This window comes from Barbatula barbatula (assembly GCF_947034865.1).
Source record: "Barbatula barbatula genome assembly, chromosome: 11".
Lineage (NCBI taxonomy): Eukaryota > Metazoa > Chordata > Actinopteri > Cypriniformes > Nemacheilidae > Barbatula > Barbatula barbatula.
This window is the reverse complement of record NC_136774.1, coordinates 20,209,283-20,226,689: the sequence shown is the minus strand read 5'-3', so window position 1 is coordinate 20,226,689 and position 17,407 is coordinate 20,209,283. Positions and strand designations below refer to the sequence as shown.

The 17,407-nt window shown below is 36.6% G+C and overlaps 2 protein-coding genes across 5 annotated transcripts; one reads left to right on the top strand and one right to left on the bottom strand.

Annotated features, from left to right (window-relative positions):
• Window positions 1–3,995: 3,995 nt before the first annotated feature.
• alkal1 (ALK and LTK ligand 1) lies at window positions 3,996–10,743 on the bottom strand. 4 transcript variants are annotated; one of them, XM_079467294.1, is made up of 6 exons: window positions 10,172–10,743; window positions 9,717–9,989; window positions 7,580–7,633; window positions 6,972–7,052; window positions 5,928–6,001; window positions 3,996–4,763 (listed from the first exon to the last, which is right to left on the bottom strand). In XM_079467294.1, the coding sequence occupies exons 2-5, from the start codon at window positions 9,976–9,978 to the stop codon at window positions 5,937–5,939; spliced, it is 462 nt and encodes a 153-aa protein (XP_079323420.1). In that variant the 5' UTR covers window positions 9,979–9,989; window positions 10,172–10,743; the 3' UTR covers window positions 3,996–4,763; window positions 5,928–5,936. The 4 variants fall into 4 exon arrangements, with proteins under 4 accessions (XP_079323420.1, XP_079323421.1, XP_079323418.1 ...); XM_079467295.1 differs by having other exon boundaries at window positions 4,186–4,763; window positions 10,200–10,699; XM_079467292.1 differs by having other exon boundaries at window positions 4,190–4,763; window positions 6,972–7,055.
• A 1,422-nt stretch (window positions 10,744–12,165) lies between these two features.
• On the top strand, window positions 12,166–17,407 carry LOC306900836 (dynein regulatory complex protein 11; the record flags this gene model as incomplete). The annotated part of the gene is made up of 19 exons (XM_079468151.1): window positions 12,166–12,176; window positions 12,368–12,695; window positions 13,002–13,121; window positions 13,215–13,394; window positions 13,595–13,666; window positions 13,916–14,121; window positions 14,354–14,438; window positions 14,561–14,671; window positions 14,762–14,837; window positions 14,918–15,024; window positions 15,109–15,195; window positions 15,415–15,476; window positions 15,563–15,645; window positions 15,756–15,863; window positions 16,141–16,340; window positions 16,438–16,524; window positions 16,603–16,780; window positions 16,866–17,104; window positions 17,288–17,407. 19 exons carry the CDS (start codon window positions 12,166–12,168, stop codon window positions 17,405–17,407), a joined length of 2,460 nt encoding a protein of 819 aa, XP_079324277.1.

Below are 17,407 nucleotides of genomic sequence, written 5' to 3'. Positions count from 1 at the left end.
TTCATAGATAACATTTTTATGTGGTGAATGCAGTTAGCTGCACGTTGCTCTGACGTCACTGACGTCCTGTCAAAGATTGACCCACTATTAGGCCTAATGGTTCTGCTCAGAAGTTCAAAAATATCTAAACAAATATGCATCTAACATATTGCACTTTTGTTGAAACACTAATATTAAAATAATATGGTTGAGAAATAATAACGCTTTAAAATGCGTTTAAAAATGTCATATTTATTTACAAACTTTGATTCGGTTATATCCACATGAAAAAACACTGCATATACTTTTGTATTTAATATAGTGGTACATTTCACTGCAGACAGTATATTAAGATTACACACTTATAGACCAACTATAGATTTAGGTGGTGAATTGATAAACAGCTAAATTCTGCAGAATCCTATATACCTACTTAAATATTTACTATAGGTTCAAGGTTAAAAAACAATAGTCTAGTTATTTGACTATACTAGATTAACTATAGTAAACTATACTTAAGTATTTTTCGTGTTGAATTTCATATATTATATTTTCATTATAGGTGTTCTACTTTTGTCAGTTGTCAAGATATAGGCCTGAGTTTAAGTTTTGTGTAAGTGATACAGGTGAATATATTGAAAGAAACATTGAAAGAAACATATTCTTTATTTATTTGGTTTTGTCCCTATACTTTCCCCCCAAAATCTATCAGAACGCATGTGTTACCCATTTTTGGGTCAAAGACGGGGTGTACTGGAAACCTGCCCCAAATCCGCCTCCCCATTATGTCTTCATTAATGAAGATCACTGACATCATCTGTCTCATTTCAATAACGCTCCAAGAGCCGACTCGTGGCTGTTAATTCATATTTCCCCTTCAACTGTGATAGACAGGCGCAAAATGAGTGGAGGCGGGGAAACATTCGCGTGCTTACGTGTCAGGAAGCAGGAAAGAAGATCTGGCGGCCTGACATTGTGATGATACCCTGAGGAGAAAAGCAGCTTTGTTAAGTAGCCATCACGTCCCTAGTTGGGAATGTACGAGTAGCCTACTGCACATTAAAAATATTCAACCACACCGAGGCAACATTAAGGATGGAATGAATCTTCACATGTCAAAGGATTCGTTCGAATGATGTTGACTTGAGCGCAAAGTAATTCATATTCATGTTTTGTATTCTTCCTAAATTGGAATTAGTCATAAACTGGCGAGCACAAAGCTTGGCCCTGCCCCCCTCGATGATGTATAAACCCGAGACCGCGAAATAGATCAAGGGTCTTTCAGAAGGAGATGTGTGGGTTTAAAAGAATAAGGAATCTGCTATAAATAACATCATTTTTTTCACAGGGGCCTCCAGGATCGTCTAATGGGATTAAAATGTTTACTACTTTGCCCGGTGTTGCCTCAGAGGCGTAATGATGGCGTATGTCATGTTCACACATATTTCAGTCAAACCATCTCTTCCTGTCCTTTTATCCTATCCCTGAAACATCAGCTTTTCTGAATGCTCCTGTGCCGCTATGGTCCACAACAACTCACAAACCAATCTTTTTGTATCTTCTGCTTGTATCTTGCTGAGGGTGGGTGGTTCTGAAATATTTTTGTTGCATATTGGCCGAAAACTGAATTCAGAACCGGTGTTATTTCTGTAGTTTCTGGCCCGATACGCTTTGTAGCCCTTGAGGTGAAAGGCAGACAGGGATGCACAAAAAAAAGACATTATGCATGTTTTGTACCGTCTTTTACATTTTTTTCACGTAACCGTGCTTTGAATGACGTATTAATGCAATCTAATTATTTTAGAAGATGGCGCATTTAAAGCACGGGTGATTAAAGAGAATAGACTCGCTGGCACAAGAAAGAATCTGCTAAGTCGATAGGTCCGTCTCTTGCTTTAAATAGACACATCCGCATCACTCTCTGGTGAGCCATTATGGATGCAATCATGACCAGGGCGAACTTTTGGACAGTCTGTTCAATTCATCACTTCATGAATGAAGCCAGGGCTCCTCGGTTCAGTGACGAACAACTCTGAATAAGAGAATGACTTGCCATTGTCAGACTTATCTCCTGGCAGCCTGAAGGTAACCGGAGGATTGGAGTGTTTGGGTGTAATTGTGTTATCACCCTCCCACGTATTCTCCCCTGTGCATCTTCTGTCTTGTCCCCTAATCTTTGCAGTTTGTCTCCATTAAACATGTGATATCCCGCTCCGATTGGGATAGACTGTTTATGCCCACCTGGCGAGAAGAGGGCTCTGCAGGGGCCCTGGTTGAACCCACCTTATTTATAGCGCCAGAATCAGATTAGACTGTTTGTGAAAGCCCAAAACCTGCCATTCGACTCCTCAATTATGACAGGCAGAAGTGATATATCGAGGCTTTGATACAGGGTGTTAGTTAAAGGGATAGTTCATCCCAAAATAAAATTCTGTCATCATTTATTCATCTTCATGTCATTCATAACCTGAATATGACTGGTTGAGCGCATATGCTGTTCTGATATTTTGGGAAACGTCCCTGGTTTTGTGTCCATACAGTGGAAGTCATTGGGGACCAATGTTGGTTACCAACATTCTTCAAAATATCTTCTTTTGTGTTGTGCAAAAGAAAGGATATCATACGTTTTTGGGTAAACTATCACATTAAGCTTCTAGCATCAGTGAGTGAGGTGTGTGTTTCTTCTAGCGATTTGTACATGACGGACTGGGAATTGTTTGTTGACAAATATTGGAATTGACAGGGGATGTTCCCTCTAAAGCAAAGAGCTATTTCATGAAACGCTGTAAAAATCACCCAGGCCGTGTCACACAAGATAAACAACAAGGAATGGTTAAAAAAGATTCATGATGGTATTAGACCACTAAATCTTTCTTCCGGAGCAGTGATATGAGAATCCCCTCCTGACAGAGGGATAGTGACGTCAGGGATGGAGGATTGTGTGTGAAAGTGAAATATGTAAGTGCTTGGCCAAAAGTGATTGACGTCATCACTTTTTATTGAAATAAAACAACGTTGTATTGTTGCACAGTTGTACTTGGAACGTTGATACGAATTTGAGGAGGCTTGTTCAAAAATTACACACACAATACATTTACAAAGCTTTCTGAGTAAGGGTCCAGGATATTATATACCTGTAAATTGTGTCATATTTAAATTGAAGCCCATACTCCCTCACAGCATGCCGTAGCTTGCATTTTTGCCCAATAATTAAACTTAAACATTTAGTAAAAGTTTAAATCTAACCAGACAGCCCAATACAGTAAAAAGCATATATTGTAAAAATTTTGACCTCAAAACTGTATAAATGTATTCAATAAAAATGATTAAAATGCAGCCTTTGATAATAAAAAAGACAAAAAACTATTCCACATTTCATAGCACACATATGATTTTTAAAAGCATAGCTGCATTGCCGTTTGATTCTAGAGAGGATTGAAAATAGTCATAATAAACTACATAATGCAAAAAAAAATTTATAATCTCTCACAAGGGAGCAAAAATAAGTAAGACATATTTGTGAAGCATTTAAACAAGCCAGAGACAACGTGTGATAAGTTATATTTTATGAAACATTTGCTGTTATCATTTTGAGGAGAATGAGGACAGAATGTCTGTGAAAACTCGTATCATTGTGAGCTCTGGCACAGACTTTAAGAGGTGGACTTAAAACGTTTACATCACACTCAAAGCAACAATTAAAGGCGATGTTTTATGTTTGTTTTCATAAACATTCACATCAGATCATGAAATATTTGGTCAGGATACATATGAAGATGAAAGCAGAGTATTAGTTGAGTTCTATCACGCAGTTTTAGCTTTGGCAGAAGTCCCAGAAGGGGAGACCTGAATATCCGTCCTTCTGATAGAACACAATCTCGGTACATAATCTACATTTGTTTACTCTCTTGAAAGGGGTCCACTGTTGTTCATGTGCTCATATTTGTGTAATCTCTCTCTCTATATATAAATTATACATATATTTACATAAGAAGGTGTAAGGATGGGCAACAAGTGCATCAAAAATGAATACTAAAATATAGTATTTTTATTTGAGCAAACATTAAACATCTGAGATTCGCCTGATGACCATTGTTGCAAAATGATAAACGTTCTTTGAAGACTCTTCTGCATTCGGCTCAATTCCGACATCCACCATCACAGCATGTACCATAAATATAATGAACACAGCAGAAAAAAACACGAAGGTTGTGCTTGAACGTTTTTATTCTTTCAAAGCATCAGTGCAATATATCCATTGTTGTCAAACAATGTGTTTTCATAATTTGAAGTAATTCTTTAAATGTTTAGTGCCGACGTTAAACGCAATGTAAGCATTGTAAGCAATCTTGTTTGCCAGATTTCATTTACACAAATCAAATGTCACGTTTATGGGATAAATAATAAATTTAGATTTACATTTAAAATGTTGCATTTGGAATAACATGTAAGCGTTATGATGTCTTAAGGAGATATTAAAATAATATCCTCTCTTGTAATCAGGAGAGAATATTTACATATCATTTTAATAAATAATTGGCTACAATGTTAAATTATACTTCCTATAAAACTCATGATAAAAAAGCAAAGCAAAACTAATTTAGTTAAAGCATTTTAACACAAAACACAAATTAGAATAAGTGTATTGATGTGAACAATAAAGATGAAGCTTTGAAACGAAATTACGATAAATAAATAAAAACACTGCAGTATTTTAAAGGCACTTTCTTTGAAAAATATTTTCTCCAACATCTCTTGTGTTTTTTCTTCTGTATCCCAGGGACCTGTGGCACAAACAGAATATTGAATACTAAATATCTAAAACGTAGTCCCATTTTCCTTGAAATACTTTTAGATACAAATACAGTTGGTAGTGTACGAACAGTATAACATACTTAGTGAGGCTTTGAAGATTATGAAATTACACTTGCAAAATAGTTTTGAACGACTCAACCTGTCACATACAGTAACAATGAACTTCAGACATCTTAATCCACTTCAGTGGAAATCACTTATACACATTATCAAAGGCAATTTAACCCTTTCTAATAGATTCAGAGGCTGAGTAAGAGTTATCATAACCTAACAAAATCCCCATAATGCACCACCTTAAATCGTGTGCCATTCAGATAGGTAATGGATTCTTTCACCTTTCACTAACAAATTCTTTGAATGTCCAATTTCATAGCTTTCATGCGCATGATGTCACAGGCCAGACTGAACACATAGGGTCACAGATTGGTGCTGAGCTATTCTAGCCTCTAAAACGCTCAGAATATATTTCTAGGAATTCAATACGGTTTGATTCTGAAACAGATGAGTGTGCTTGTGATGTCATGTACCTTTTCATTGAATCATTTATAAGACATAAAAATGTACAATTATTCAAACTGCACAGTAGTTGGTTTACAAAAACAGGGAAAACTGACTGCCGACATAAATATGAAATCCAAATCGATTTCAAAACTTGAATCTAACTTGCATTTCATCTAGCCTTTGTCTTTCTTGTGGTGGATGTCGCAAGCATCCTATAATTGAAATTTAAATACGACTGTACTGATGTCGTTTTCATGCATTAACATGCATTAACATGCTTCAAAAAGTACCAGATGGCCACGATTAAATTGACATTTTATCGTAATTTACATTTATTTTTCTTTCAATGAAAGACACAACAGTTTCACCACAAAAACCATTAGAAGGCTTGAATTTCATGTTACAAAAGTCTAGGTGAAGTTTTGCGTGGACTGTAGATATCTAGGTCAAAGGTATAATCATTTAGATATTTGCATGCATCATGGAAATACTATATATTACAGATTAAAAATAACATATATTAAATGAATACATTCGACGTGTTTCGCTGCATAAAACAACCTATATCATAACAGAAGCATAAATTGAGTAAAAAGGTTAAAGATTCAAAGGTTACAAATCTTTGTACTCACATGCGTTTTCTATGACTGTGTGCAAAGGGGACTCATAGCTAGCCTTGTTAGCAATCGTGCACATCTTTTATAATCTGTCAGAGACAAAAATAAAGAAAATTAATGTTTTAATGTTAATACATGCAGTCACACTTGGGTTTATGTTGTAACATGACGCAAATGTCACCGCTTCTAAAGCACAGTTGAAATTCATGTTTTAAGTGGTGCTATCATGCCATCATGGCTTGACGTATGAAGTATGAACTGGGGCTGAGATGGATCCCTGTAAATAGCTTCATCTCCCTGCCCCAATAATGTACTTGATGGACTAAAATGACTGTGTGGGTTCAAGCACCACATGGTTTCACCCTTAATGGTGTTTGTGAAGTCTGAATATCCCAATTGCTGTCCTGTTCCGAGCACTGCGGTTACAGTATCATCCTCTCCCAAGGTATCGATTTGTATCATCGGTACCTTGTGTTTCGTGTTTACGGCAATCTATTGAGCATTCGAGTTAGAGAAAGGAGGACTCATGAGGGTTGTAAGAGCATGTCCGAGACAGCAAATAGCTCAGTGTCAGGAGTATATGACATAAATGCTTAAGCAAAAGAAACGCTTAAACCACACTTTTCCAGTCTCAGGGAAAACAAAATGAAACAACTGTGACCCAAATATGCATATGGTTATCAGTCTGGGCAATTAGTTTCGCTCTTGCATAATTTGACATTTTAATGCATTTTCACATGTTTTACAACCCAATGTGTAACACTTAGATTTGTGTTATTTAATGGACCGTCCAATGTTCACTCCTGACACTTAAGAAGCCCATGAGGATTGTGGGTGGAGGAGCATCATAAATATGCAAGCTCAAACTTTTATTTTACTCCAAAAAGTAAGTATATTAACATTAGCAAATATTACAAACCACATACAAATATAATAAACATAATCAATTGAAACCCTGAAATGAGTAAGCAAGTGGGTCGATTCCAAATTGAACCTATTGGAAAAAAACATTTCACATCCCAAGCAAAGCATTTACAATCATTCGCAAAGGCTACTTACGTGTTGGTCTGGAGCAATCCCTTGTGTTGTGATAAATTCTATGGAAATGTGTCCTGCATTCAGATGGAAACTTGATTGGTCCTGCTTGAAGAAAAATAATGAAGATTTTACAGATCATCATTTACACACTGTCATATTTTAGTTTATTATGTCAAAATGACTATTCATGCATTGTGCTAAATTTCACAAATCAAACCCTACGAGCACAAAGTAACTCATGATATGACATCATATGGCCGGAGGTTTAATAATTTCAACAAACATTCCTTGCTTGTATGAGCATTCTCCCAGATTTCGTGTATTCGGGCCTGATCTTAGACTGACATTTTGCAATGTACTATCAGCTTAAACATTTTTCCTAATACACGTGTCTAGAGAGAGCCGTGTGTTTCAAATACCAGAGGCTATACAAACATGTTACCTCAGTTGACCTAGCACTGGTTGAACCTAATTGTAAGACTTTATGTTTATCGGGAGGAAAGATCTATTTCTAATAAGACAGTTTTGAATACTTTAAAACATAAAGTCAGGGCTGTATGGTCACACATCTAGACAGTGCTTAAATTATTTTATTCTACAAACATATTTACTGGAAAGAAAGAATTTACCTCTAAAATGTTCTATAAATTTTTCTTTCATGTTTGTGTCTCTTTGGGCAATATCTGAAAAACAATAATAAAAAGACTTACTGTAATGTTGGCAAAACAACACAAAGCATTTGCAAAGTATTGTGATAATTTTTCATTGCAGCAAACAACAAAGAACCTCAAGATTTTTTATTCTGACACAATTCATTGAGCCCATTAACATCAATCAATAAAACGGGCTCTTGCAATATCTTGAAAAAAGGGTTGATTAATTATATAACATTTAAGGCCAAAATAATAAATGATTAAGTCTATAAACCAACAACTGTTGAAATAGAGATGCACATGACATCATATTTACTTACAATATAGGTCCCTCCTATTGATTTCTGTGTTGATATTAAATAATTTATTATTATAACTAATGAAATTTAAATCAAGTCCTAATCCAGCATCGGTAAATCTGCGACAGGCTTGGGGTCCCAGCTAATTATGTACAATCTGTGGCGTGCCCGACCCTGAAAAACCATGACGCATGCAATTATATATGATTATACTTTTTTCTGAAAGCGTAGACTACTGTACATGTCCCAACATGTAGACCATGAGTTCCAGCCTGTTGGAGTAAGAAGATTAATGCACACAATGTTGTAATGCCTATCAATGTCAGTTCCACAAATCCATCAGGGCGCTAATTTTAACTGGCCCCAGAATAAAGCATAACCAATATTCTTAGGGATGAGTTTAAGCTTCCTCTTATTTCAAGTCACAGTGGCTTTCTACGTGTATACAATTTACACAAACAAAACTGTTTAGATCCTCTCATTTTATATTAGGAAAGTTTGTTGGCATCTTACATAAAATGGCTAGATGTTCTGTGCAACACATTGTGTTGATGGTCTGTCTTATCCAATGGTCCATAATCATACTATGTACTTTAAATTTAGAAAAACAAACTCTATCAAAGCCCACCCAAATCAGCAATAACAGATGTTTTTGGGAGTCATTTATTTCTTTGGCTTAGGATTTTTGTGTGAGGATGTGCATGTCAATTAGTTTATTTTGTTTTACTCAGGCTGAGACCTTTGAATAGCCAAATCCGAATGAACGAAACCAGAAATCTGTCAAAAATAACATTCACGGTTTTAATCAAGCATTTTAACCAGCATGAACTTGCAGTGAATAGACCACATGCCCCCAATACATAAACAATTCAGTCTGTCTTTGACTAAGTGTAAAACATTCTCGTGTTTGCAGCAAAAGTGTTGGTCAGTGAGCAGAACACAGGTTATATGATTCAGCAGTCGCTGTAAATACAGATAATAGTCTATTAGATAAATCAGAGAAGCACTTTTTTCATATCTGCTAGTTCTGTTCACATGGCATGTTAAAAACACAAATGGTGACACTATTTATGCAGTTATACCAATGAGTGGCGAGGTATTAACAACATGGCAGAAACTGAGCAGGTACATCCTCCATTACATAACCTTTTCTAAACACACATCAAATCTGCACATGTCTTCATAATTCATAATTCCACTGTACATATTTTGGCAGACGCGTTTATCCAAAGCAACTTGAATCGTCTTAAATTCAAGCTATGCATTTGATCAATATGGGAATTGAACCCACAACATTTTGTTCTGCAATGCAATGTGTCTACCAATTGAGCTAAAGCAACCCTTGTGTTTGTGATTTGGCACGTGAAACCTTTTTTTCAAACACAAAACTACGCATATCTGTTTAACAGCATCGTCAGGTAACACAAAGTAATTGACAACATTACAATACCACCAGCAATATTCAGTTATGGAATCCTGTAATATAATGGATATATTAAAGTACTAAATAGTCATGCTTCAAAAGACACAAAATTTTACGCGCTGATACAAGCTGTTAAACGCAAAGTTTCATTTTCACATACACATGAATGACAAACTAAATGATTTCATGAGCTTTTAATTCTTTTAATTTAATACCCGTAGAAATCTGTAAATTATTTCTTGAATTTCACACTCAGTCTGGAACGTAAAAAACAAACAGCTCTCTCTTTTCATGCACAGTGCATTTGACATGCAACAAAACTCTCACCGACAGGAAGGCGTTAATGCCAAGGATTACTTTTGTATTATCACCTGATCTTAAATCAGCTTACCTGTTGGTCTACTGTTGGACATATATGCAGCCTTTTCACGCGACGAAAACTTGACATCTTTAGATACAGAGAAGAGGCCACTGGTGATGCGCCGGCTGGATGCGGGCTTGTCTCGCTGGTTGTCCGCGACCACTTGAAGGATTAGATTAAGCAAAGTTTGCCGTTCCTGCTGCTTTACCTCCTTGCTGTCCATGCACTGGCTGGAGGTGATGAGCAAAAGAATCATACTCAATAATATGTGCCATCTCTTCTCAGCCCGCATGGCTTTCCAGCCTGATGAAAGAATGAAACAAGCAAACACTGTCGTTACAAAAGTTTTGAGCAAAATACGCACCAAAGATTTCCAAAGAGCATTAGATTTTCATGCATAGCGTACAATTTTATAAATGCATGATAAATGCACAAATGAGTCTATAAATTATTAATTCTTGTTTCCAAAACAAGCAATAACTTACGCGATTATGTATTGGTGGGTGCTTCTACCTTCAATAATGTGAACAATAATAAGGTGTCAGAGAAAAATATATCTTCCTACAGGTCCTGACGTGACGCGTTATAACGATAGCGTTGTCTCGTCTCTTTCTTGAGAACGTCTTGTTTTTATACGTCAAGTGCGAAGCTTCTTGGATGTAATGCAATCGATTTCGGGTGGGTGGCAAGCGATGTAGACATCTTTCTCTCGTTTTTTTCAGCTCGTGGTCAGTTCCTTTGACATTCGCCCCACCTTACGTTTTAAATTCATCACAGAAGTTTAGAAAAAGTGTGCCTCAAAAGTCCACTCTCGGGATTTTTTAAAGAATCGTGGCTGTAAAGTGTTTGATGCGTAAAGGTTCCTGGTGATGTCCATTGCGCCATGTCCCCAAGGAAAATTACGAGGAACCTCAAATATCCAAATACACAAGGAATATTTTGGCACTTGTTTAAATGTATAGCGGGACTATGAAAATAACGTCTGGCGTTTTTGTTCACGGATGATCAAGTCTTGTGACTGCCCTAAGCGGTAAGCCCTATTTCCACCTCCCAACTCAAGGGTGCACCAACATGGCTGTGCTTCTTATATACTTAAAGATTATATTCCAGGGTTCCAGGTCTCGTAAATATAAAGCAAACGTCTAATTAGAAGGATAAGCCATTGTAATACTAATATTTGATGTTTTCATATATATATATATATATATATATATATATATATATATATATATATATATATATATATAGGTGTTTGACTGTAATGTGCGCGGTACAAAGTACCATTTAAAGTTTAAAGAGTACGGACAAGTCCTAATAGAATAAACATTAATGTGTAAAAACGCACATAACTGTACACAAACATTCCACAAGGTACAAAAAAGGAAAAATATAAGAAACTTTCAACCAAGTAGGCTACACAGTGCGCTGTGGCTCCAGGGACGTCACTGAACCTGCTTTTCACTGATACTGTAAATCCTGACATCCACACACTGGGTTCACACTGAAGAAAATGTGCATGAAGTTAAGCTTGCAAAAGTATACTTATACCTACTTGCTCCTTTTGGGTAATAGTGCGTACGCATTTATAACTTTTGTTAACATTTATTGTTAACCTGCAGTATATCATTCTGCCTAATATGACATCATTTTAACATTACTATTCACACTAGATGCTCCTGAAAGTGGAATTTACACATTGTTAATCTTATACATACATCGTGCAGAGGATATATGCCCCGATACACAATCTGAAATAATGGCGTAAACAAGAATGGAAGCTCTCAATTGTTACAACATTATTTCTTTTTGGCGACATCGCGTGGTGTGTTTTCAAACTACATGTCGGTTAAGGTGCGCCTTTATCAGCTTGACTGAGCTGTTAACATATGTAATGTTGTACATAATATTGATATGTATCCCTTGTACTACTTTCAATCCAAAATGTTTATAATTATTGTAATGTTTAATGTTAAGAAAGAAGTATGGGTGATGGCCATTTAAAATAACCCGTCCACTGCACCGCGTCGTTGCCCACCGTGTTGCCTTACCCGGAAATACGTCACATTTTAAGGCGCCAGGTGAAAAAGTTAACATTTTGTTTAATGAAACTTTTTAATGTAGATTTTAAAAATAAAAATTAAGGATGAGTTTTTGCTCTATTTTTACCGTCCTGGCAAAGTATCAAATTTATGGTTGATATTTGATCTTCTTCCGTCCTGCGTAAGCGTTACCATAGAAACAAAGTTGACAACAAGTTTCAGGCTAGTTAGTCAGTGTTGTTTGACCGCTAGCGTTACTGCAGATACGTTATGTATTGAGCAAAAGTTCCCATCGTTGTTTCTATTATTTGTTTACACAAGTAGAAACACACTGTAGGTGTCAGAAACAGAACACTGAAATGCGGACTGTTCAAATATAGATCCTTTGAATACGCAAAGAATACGTCGTATTATTAATTCCTTGCGACATAAGAAGACTAATGTCTCACAGGTTTGTAGGATCAATTTCGTAATATAATTATTTTATGTATCAATATCAATAACAATTTTAGGCTGTGCTATTGTACTTTGCTTGACTGTAAGGAAATGCTGTCTTAAAATGAATATCACAACTCAAGTGTGACAGTTACAACATGCGACAGCAATAATTTAAAGATACACTAACAATCTTTTCTCCGACAGCACATATAATACACTGTGGTCTGAAGCTCACGAGGAGCTCAGCTGTTTACTGGCTCAAGAACTTCCAGAGGAACCTCGACGTCCTGAAAGAGACAGAGTGGTGTTCTTTCAAAGGCTCGCCACCCTCTACGTCCGTTATGTTCAGATCTTTAGGCATCTAGAAGAGGCTTATGACCAAAGCGTTCACCCCCAGAAGAGACAAGTGATCAGACAGGTGCTGGAGGGTGTGATAGGGCGTATTCTGGAGCTAAAAAATGAAATGGTGGAAAAGGAATTTTCAGAGTACCACTATATGGATGACATCATTCAAGATCTGAAATTGACCCCTGTGAGTTTGAAGCCTTTCTTACGGCCAAGTAGAATTTGTGTACTTGTAATTTTTCTATTTGAAGGTTAAACATGATGTTGACTGTTTTATTTTCTTTGGCACAAAAACATTACAGTATTCCTTTTGTACTTCATAACTTTTCATGATCATTAAGAACATTAATAATTTGAAGGTAACGGTTTTGTTTTGCTTATTAGTATTTTGTTTTTCAGTCATTGGGACTCCAAACATAAGATGCTATTGTAAATCTTAAAAAGAAAACGACAGAATATTGCTGATACTCATCATCTTTGTTCTTCATTGAAGGAGGACCTTGAGATTCCCATCCCCAGGTACTTCATTCGAGAGAGGAACAAAGTACTGGAGGAAAGAGAAAAAATGTTTGCTACTGTTTTAAATCAAATGGATCCTTTAGACAAACCAGAAGTGGGTTCAGTTTTATTGTGTTTTACATGTAACTCAGTCTTAACAGCAATCACTGGTTAGTTTTACATATCATCTCTCTCTTGTATGTCCAAGCATCCTGTAGTGCGAATGTTGACTCTGGAGAGGTCCGTCAAAATCATCCAGGTTTCTGAAAGAGCACGGCAAGGTCGACTGAGGGCAAAGTTCATGAGAGAGATCTATAAGGATTCTCAAAGAAAAGCTCAAGAAAATGGGGCGATTACCCCTGACCAGGCCGCACTAACTATACAGAAGGTACCATATGCTGTAATATGTTACATTTTCATCATGTTTCATTCCAGTTTTAACTATCATTCAAACTACTTGTTGACAAGAAATGTATCATTTTAATTACCAAGGACTCAGGATGCAATGTTTAAATTATATTTTACGATACCAGAACTACGTTGATTATGTTTATTATGTAAATAAAGTCACAGAAAATCTCTACTTAGGTGTGGAGAGGCTTTGTACAAAGGATGAAGACCAAAAAGCTGCGTGAGGAGGAAATCATATTTCTTGGAATGGTAACATAAACTATATATTTACTCTAATATAATTAATATTATAAAATAATATAATTTAATATAATTCTTATTAAAGGAGTCACAGTATTGATAAAGTAACTGTAAGAGAATATAAAAAGTATATTTTTTAATATTCAATGTGATTTACAGTATGTGGAGAATGTCACTGCTGTTCTACCGCCAGTAGGTGGAACTCTGATACTGTTTCTTGAGAGGTGTCTTTATATTCTCTGGCTCTTCCATTCTTAGGCCATGGATCCAAAACTGCCAAATCCATCTCCATTGAAACTGGCTACCCAGAACAATGAGGGCAACAGACGCTTAAGACAAGAAGAACATAAAGATGACTATCAGAAGTCCATTAGCTCTGTTATTTATCAGCTCAGGGAAGTGGAAGGTCCTGAAATGAAGGAGACTATGAAAGATCAGATCCGGCAGTGGTTCATTGAGTGCCGGTGAGTAAATATTTCACGTGTATGGCTTACTATAAAAATACTTCTACAGTATTATTTTAAATATTAAACTGATCTTGCGTAGGGCACGTAGTGTTTGCCTTTACATTTACATCTTTACATTTTTGGCAAGACCACTTTTACAAATCTTTATATGTTCTACCTGGGAATTGAATCCATTACCTGAGATGTGTATTTTTACCATAAGATATATGATTTAAGCACATTTAAATAGTGATGCAACAGGATCATTTCCTGACTACCCAGAAGAGGAGGATGGAGGTTCAGCTCTTATATTTGCGGAGAAGACACCTCAGCAGGTAAACAAGGCTCAGTAGAATACGTTTAGTTTGAGACTTTTTCCTGAAAAAGGAAAACTTACATAACTTACTTAACTTTATAAATACAAGTTTTGCCCAAACGTTTATGCCTTATTTTGAAGCTGGCAGAAGAGCTGGCGTCCAAAGAGGAGGATGATGGCAACAAAAGGCAGAAGGGAAAGGAAGAGACAAAGGATAAAGAAAAGAGAAACAAAGGGAGGGTTGAAGAAGAGGTAGGATTTAAAAAAAGCCAAGCTCGGATGCTATGTTTTTAAATTGAGTTTGGTTTCACTAGCTTTTCATAATGTGTACTAATGTCACAGGAGGAAGAGCCTGGACTGAGGATGCTACCGTCTGCTTTTTTAAAAGATCTTGAGAAAGGACACAAAACATTTTCTGGCAAGTATGAATTGAAGACTAACACATTTACGTGGTACAGTGTCAATGGAGGGAATGTGGCTGACTTGTCTGATCTGCAGAGGTTTGGCAAAACAGAAAGGAGTCCAAGAATTTCAGTCAAAGACATGAGGCGGAGCTGATAAAAGAGGAGAAGAGAAAAGAGATCGAGGTGGAAATAAGAAAACAGGTGACGTTTTTGGACACTGATTGTCATTGGCAATGTTTTTCAAGTATTCTGTCTGACAAATCTTTTCATTTTATGTATGTTCAGGTGGATGAACTGATGAGACAGGAGCTGGCCAATTGGAAGCTGGCTGTGGATAAAGAAAAAAGTGGGAAGTCCAAGGGGGCAGCAAAAGTACAGTTGATAATGATTCCCATTGACATTAACAGTCCTGTCAGTAATTTATATAGAATATTCACCAGAATTGGCCACAGAATTAGACACTCCTTCCAATCCATTACCATAGAAGCATTGGCTGACAGCACTGTTAATTTAAATAATATTTGAGATGTCGATTGTATTATAATTGTGCTTCAGCTGTCATTATTGCACATAATCTTTTTTACTACATAGAAAAAGAAGGCAGCGAAAAATGGAAAGAGGAAGAAAAAAGACAAAGACCTCACACCAGACAGGTAAGTGAAAAAATGTTTAATTATTAACCGTTCTCAATCTTCTTTACAGTTAAATATTACATTCACAAATGCATAAACTGTTTAAGGACCTTGGAGTCGCTGTTTGAAGAGCTGGTTGAACAGGAATTGCTGAAAAAAGCAGATAATGTTAAACTAAAAGATTATCGAGGTATTTACAAACTGTTCTAAATTTATACACTCATTTAATTCAATTTAAGCTTATTAATTGTCTTTCTCTTTCACAGATGTTTTTTACATTGATGTATGTTTTTTTTACAGGGGACTATAGTTACCTTGGAACAACTCTACGACAGTCTGACATCGAGCCTATGCCGTCTTTATCTGATGTTCGGCAGGTTGTAGCCCTGTATGCTGTCCTGCCTTTAGGTGAGCATTAATGAATATTAAATGCAAATGTATTTCTCAGAATTGACACATTTTAGAAAAAGACTTGAACATTTTAGGATAGGCGGGAGACTGTTGCAATAAATCACTAAATTACTTCCTTCAAAAATGACTTGCTCTCGTGATGTTTCAAATGTGTGTCTTTCCTATTTTCATCTTCAGATGAGTGTTAAGACTTATAGCCTGAGTCGCCATTCACTTTCCTTGACTAAGAGTGAAAGAGAGAAGTTGAATATAATTTTTGGCCTATATCTTGTAGGTTCCCAAGCAGTTCATGAGAAAGCTCCCCCAGTAAAGGCTATGCTGCTAGTGGGGCCATCAGGAGTAGGTAAGAAAATGCTGGTCCATGCCATCTGCCAGGAGACTGGAGCCAACCTGTTTGACCTTTCACCTTTAAACGTGGCGGGGAAATACTCCGGTAAAAGTGGACTGCAGATGATGTTACACATGGTGTTTAAGGTAACAAGGCTTTGCGATTATTCCACATTTATGAATAAAAACTCTGCCAGCTAATATTATAAAATAGACGTTTTATGATGTTTTATATTCCATGTAGGTAGCCAGACTAATGCAACCCTCTGTTATATGGATTGGAGATGCTGAAAAGATGTTTTATAAAAAAGTACCAAAGGATGAAAAGGAGGTAAAGAGTGTGTAAAATGTGACTTAATTATTTCTCTTCTTGTGGGACCGTTCAAACTGTTTTAATGGTTTCACACAGTTAGATCCAAAGCGCCTGAAGAAAGATTTGCCCAAGATTCTCAAGGCCATCAGAGGGGAAGATTGTGTTCTGATAGTGGGAACGTCGAATGATCCACACAGTGCAGAGCTCAAGTCCTTCTGCAAATTCTACAGTAAAATCATCCTCATACCTCGACCAGACTACGCGTCCAGATACGGTAAACTAATCTATATAATAGATTTTTATGTCAGATTATTTTGTCATCGCTGTGTTTCCAGTCAAACGTCTTTATTTTTTCACAGTTATATGGAAAGAGCTGATAAGAAAGAATGGTGGAGAAGTGAACAGCGATCTTGATCTCAGTTCTCTGGCAAAGATCTCTGATGGATACACGCAAGGTCACATGGTGCAGGTGGTGCGTAGCGTCTTGACCGAACGGCGCATTCAACAACTCCCGAAAAGACCACTAAAGGCTTCAGAGTTTGTGTCTCCGCTTGCTAGAATCGACCCTGTGTTTCAGGAAGAAGAAGAGGCCTTGAAAGTAAACAAATATTTTGTAGTAGCACTATTTCTCAGTACGCAATGTTGAAAGTTTTAACGTGATATTATATAATGTGATATTACATTTTTGGTTGGTAGGCTCTTAACCTGATGGGGGAAGTAAACCCTCAAATTTCCAGACTTGGTATCTTTAGCACAAAACCAGTTGTTTTTTTGTTTGCAGAACTGGTACGCCAAGACTCCCCTTGGCAAGAAGAGAGTTAAAGCCTCCTCAGGAAAAGAGGGTGATGAAGAGACCCCAGAAAAAGGAGGCAAAGGTGGCAAGAAAAAAGGAAAAAAGTAA

Excerpts from the sequence above, each read along its gene's own strand:
- alkal1 (XM_079467292.1), bottom strand. The coding sequence starts at position 9,978 with ATGCGGGCTGAGAAGAGATGGCACATATTATTGAGTATGATTCTTTTG. Across the intron at positions 7,056-7,579 it reads ATTTATAGAACATTTTAGAG|CAGGACCAATCAAGTTTCCA; the intron begins GTAAATTCTTTC and ends TTTTTCTTCAAG. Across the intron at positions 6,002-6,971 it reads GGATTGCTCCAGACCAACAC|ATTATAAAAGATGTGCACGA; the intron begins GTAAGTAGCCTT and ends TGTCTCTGACAG.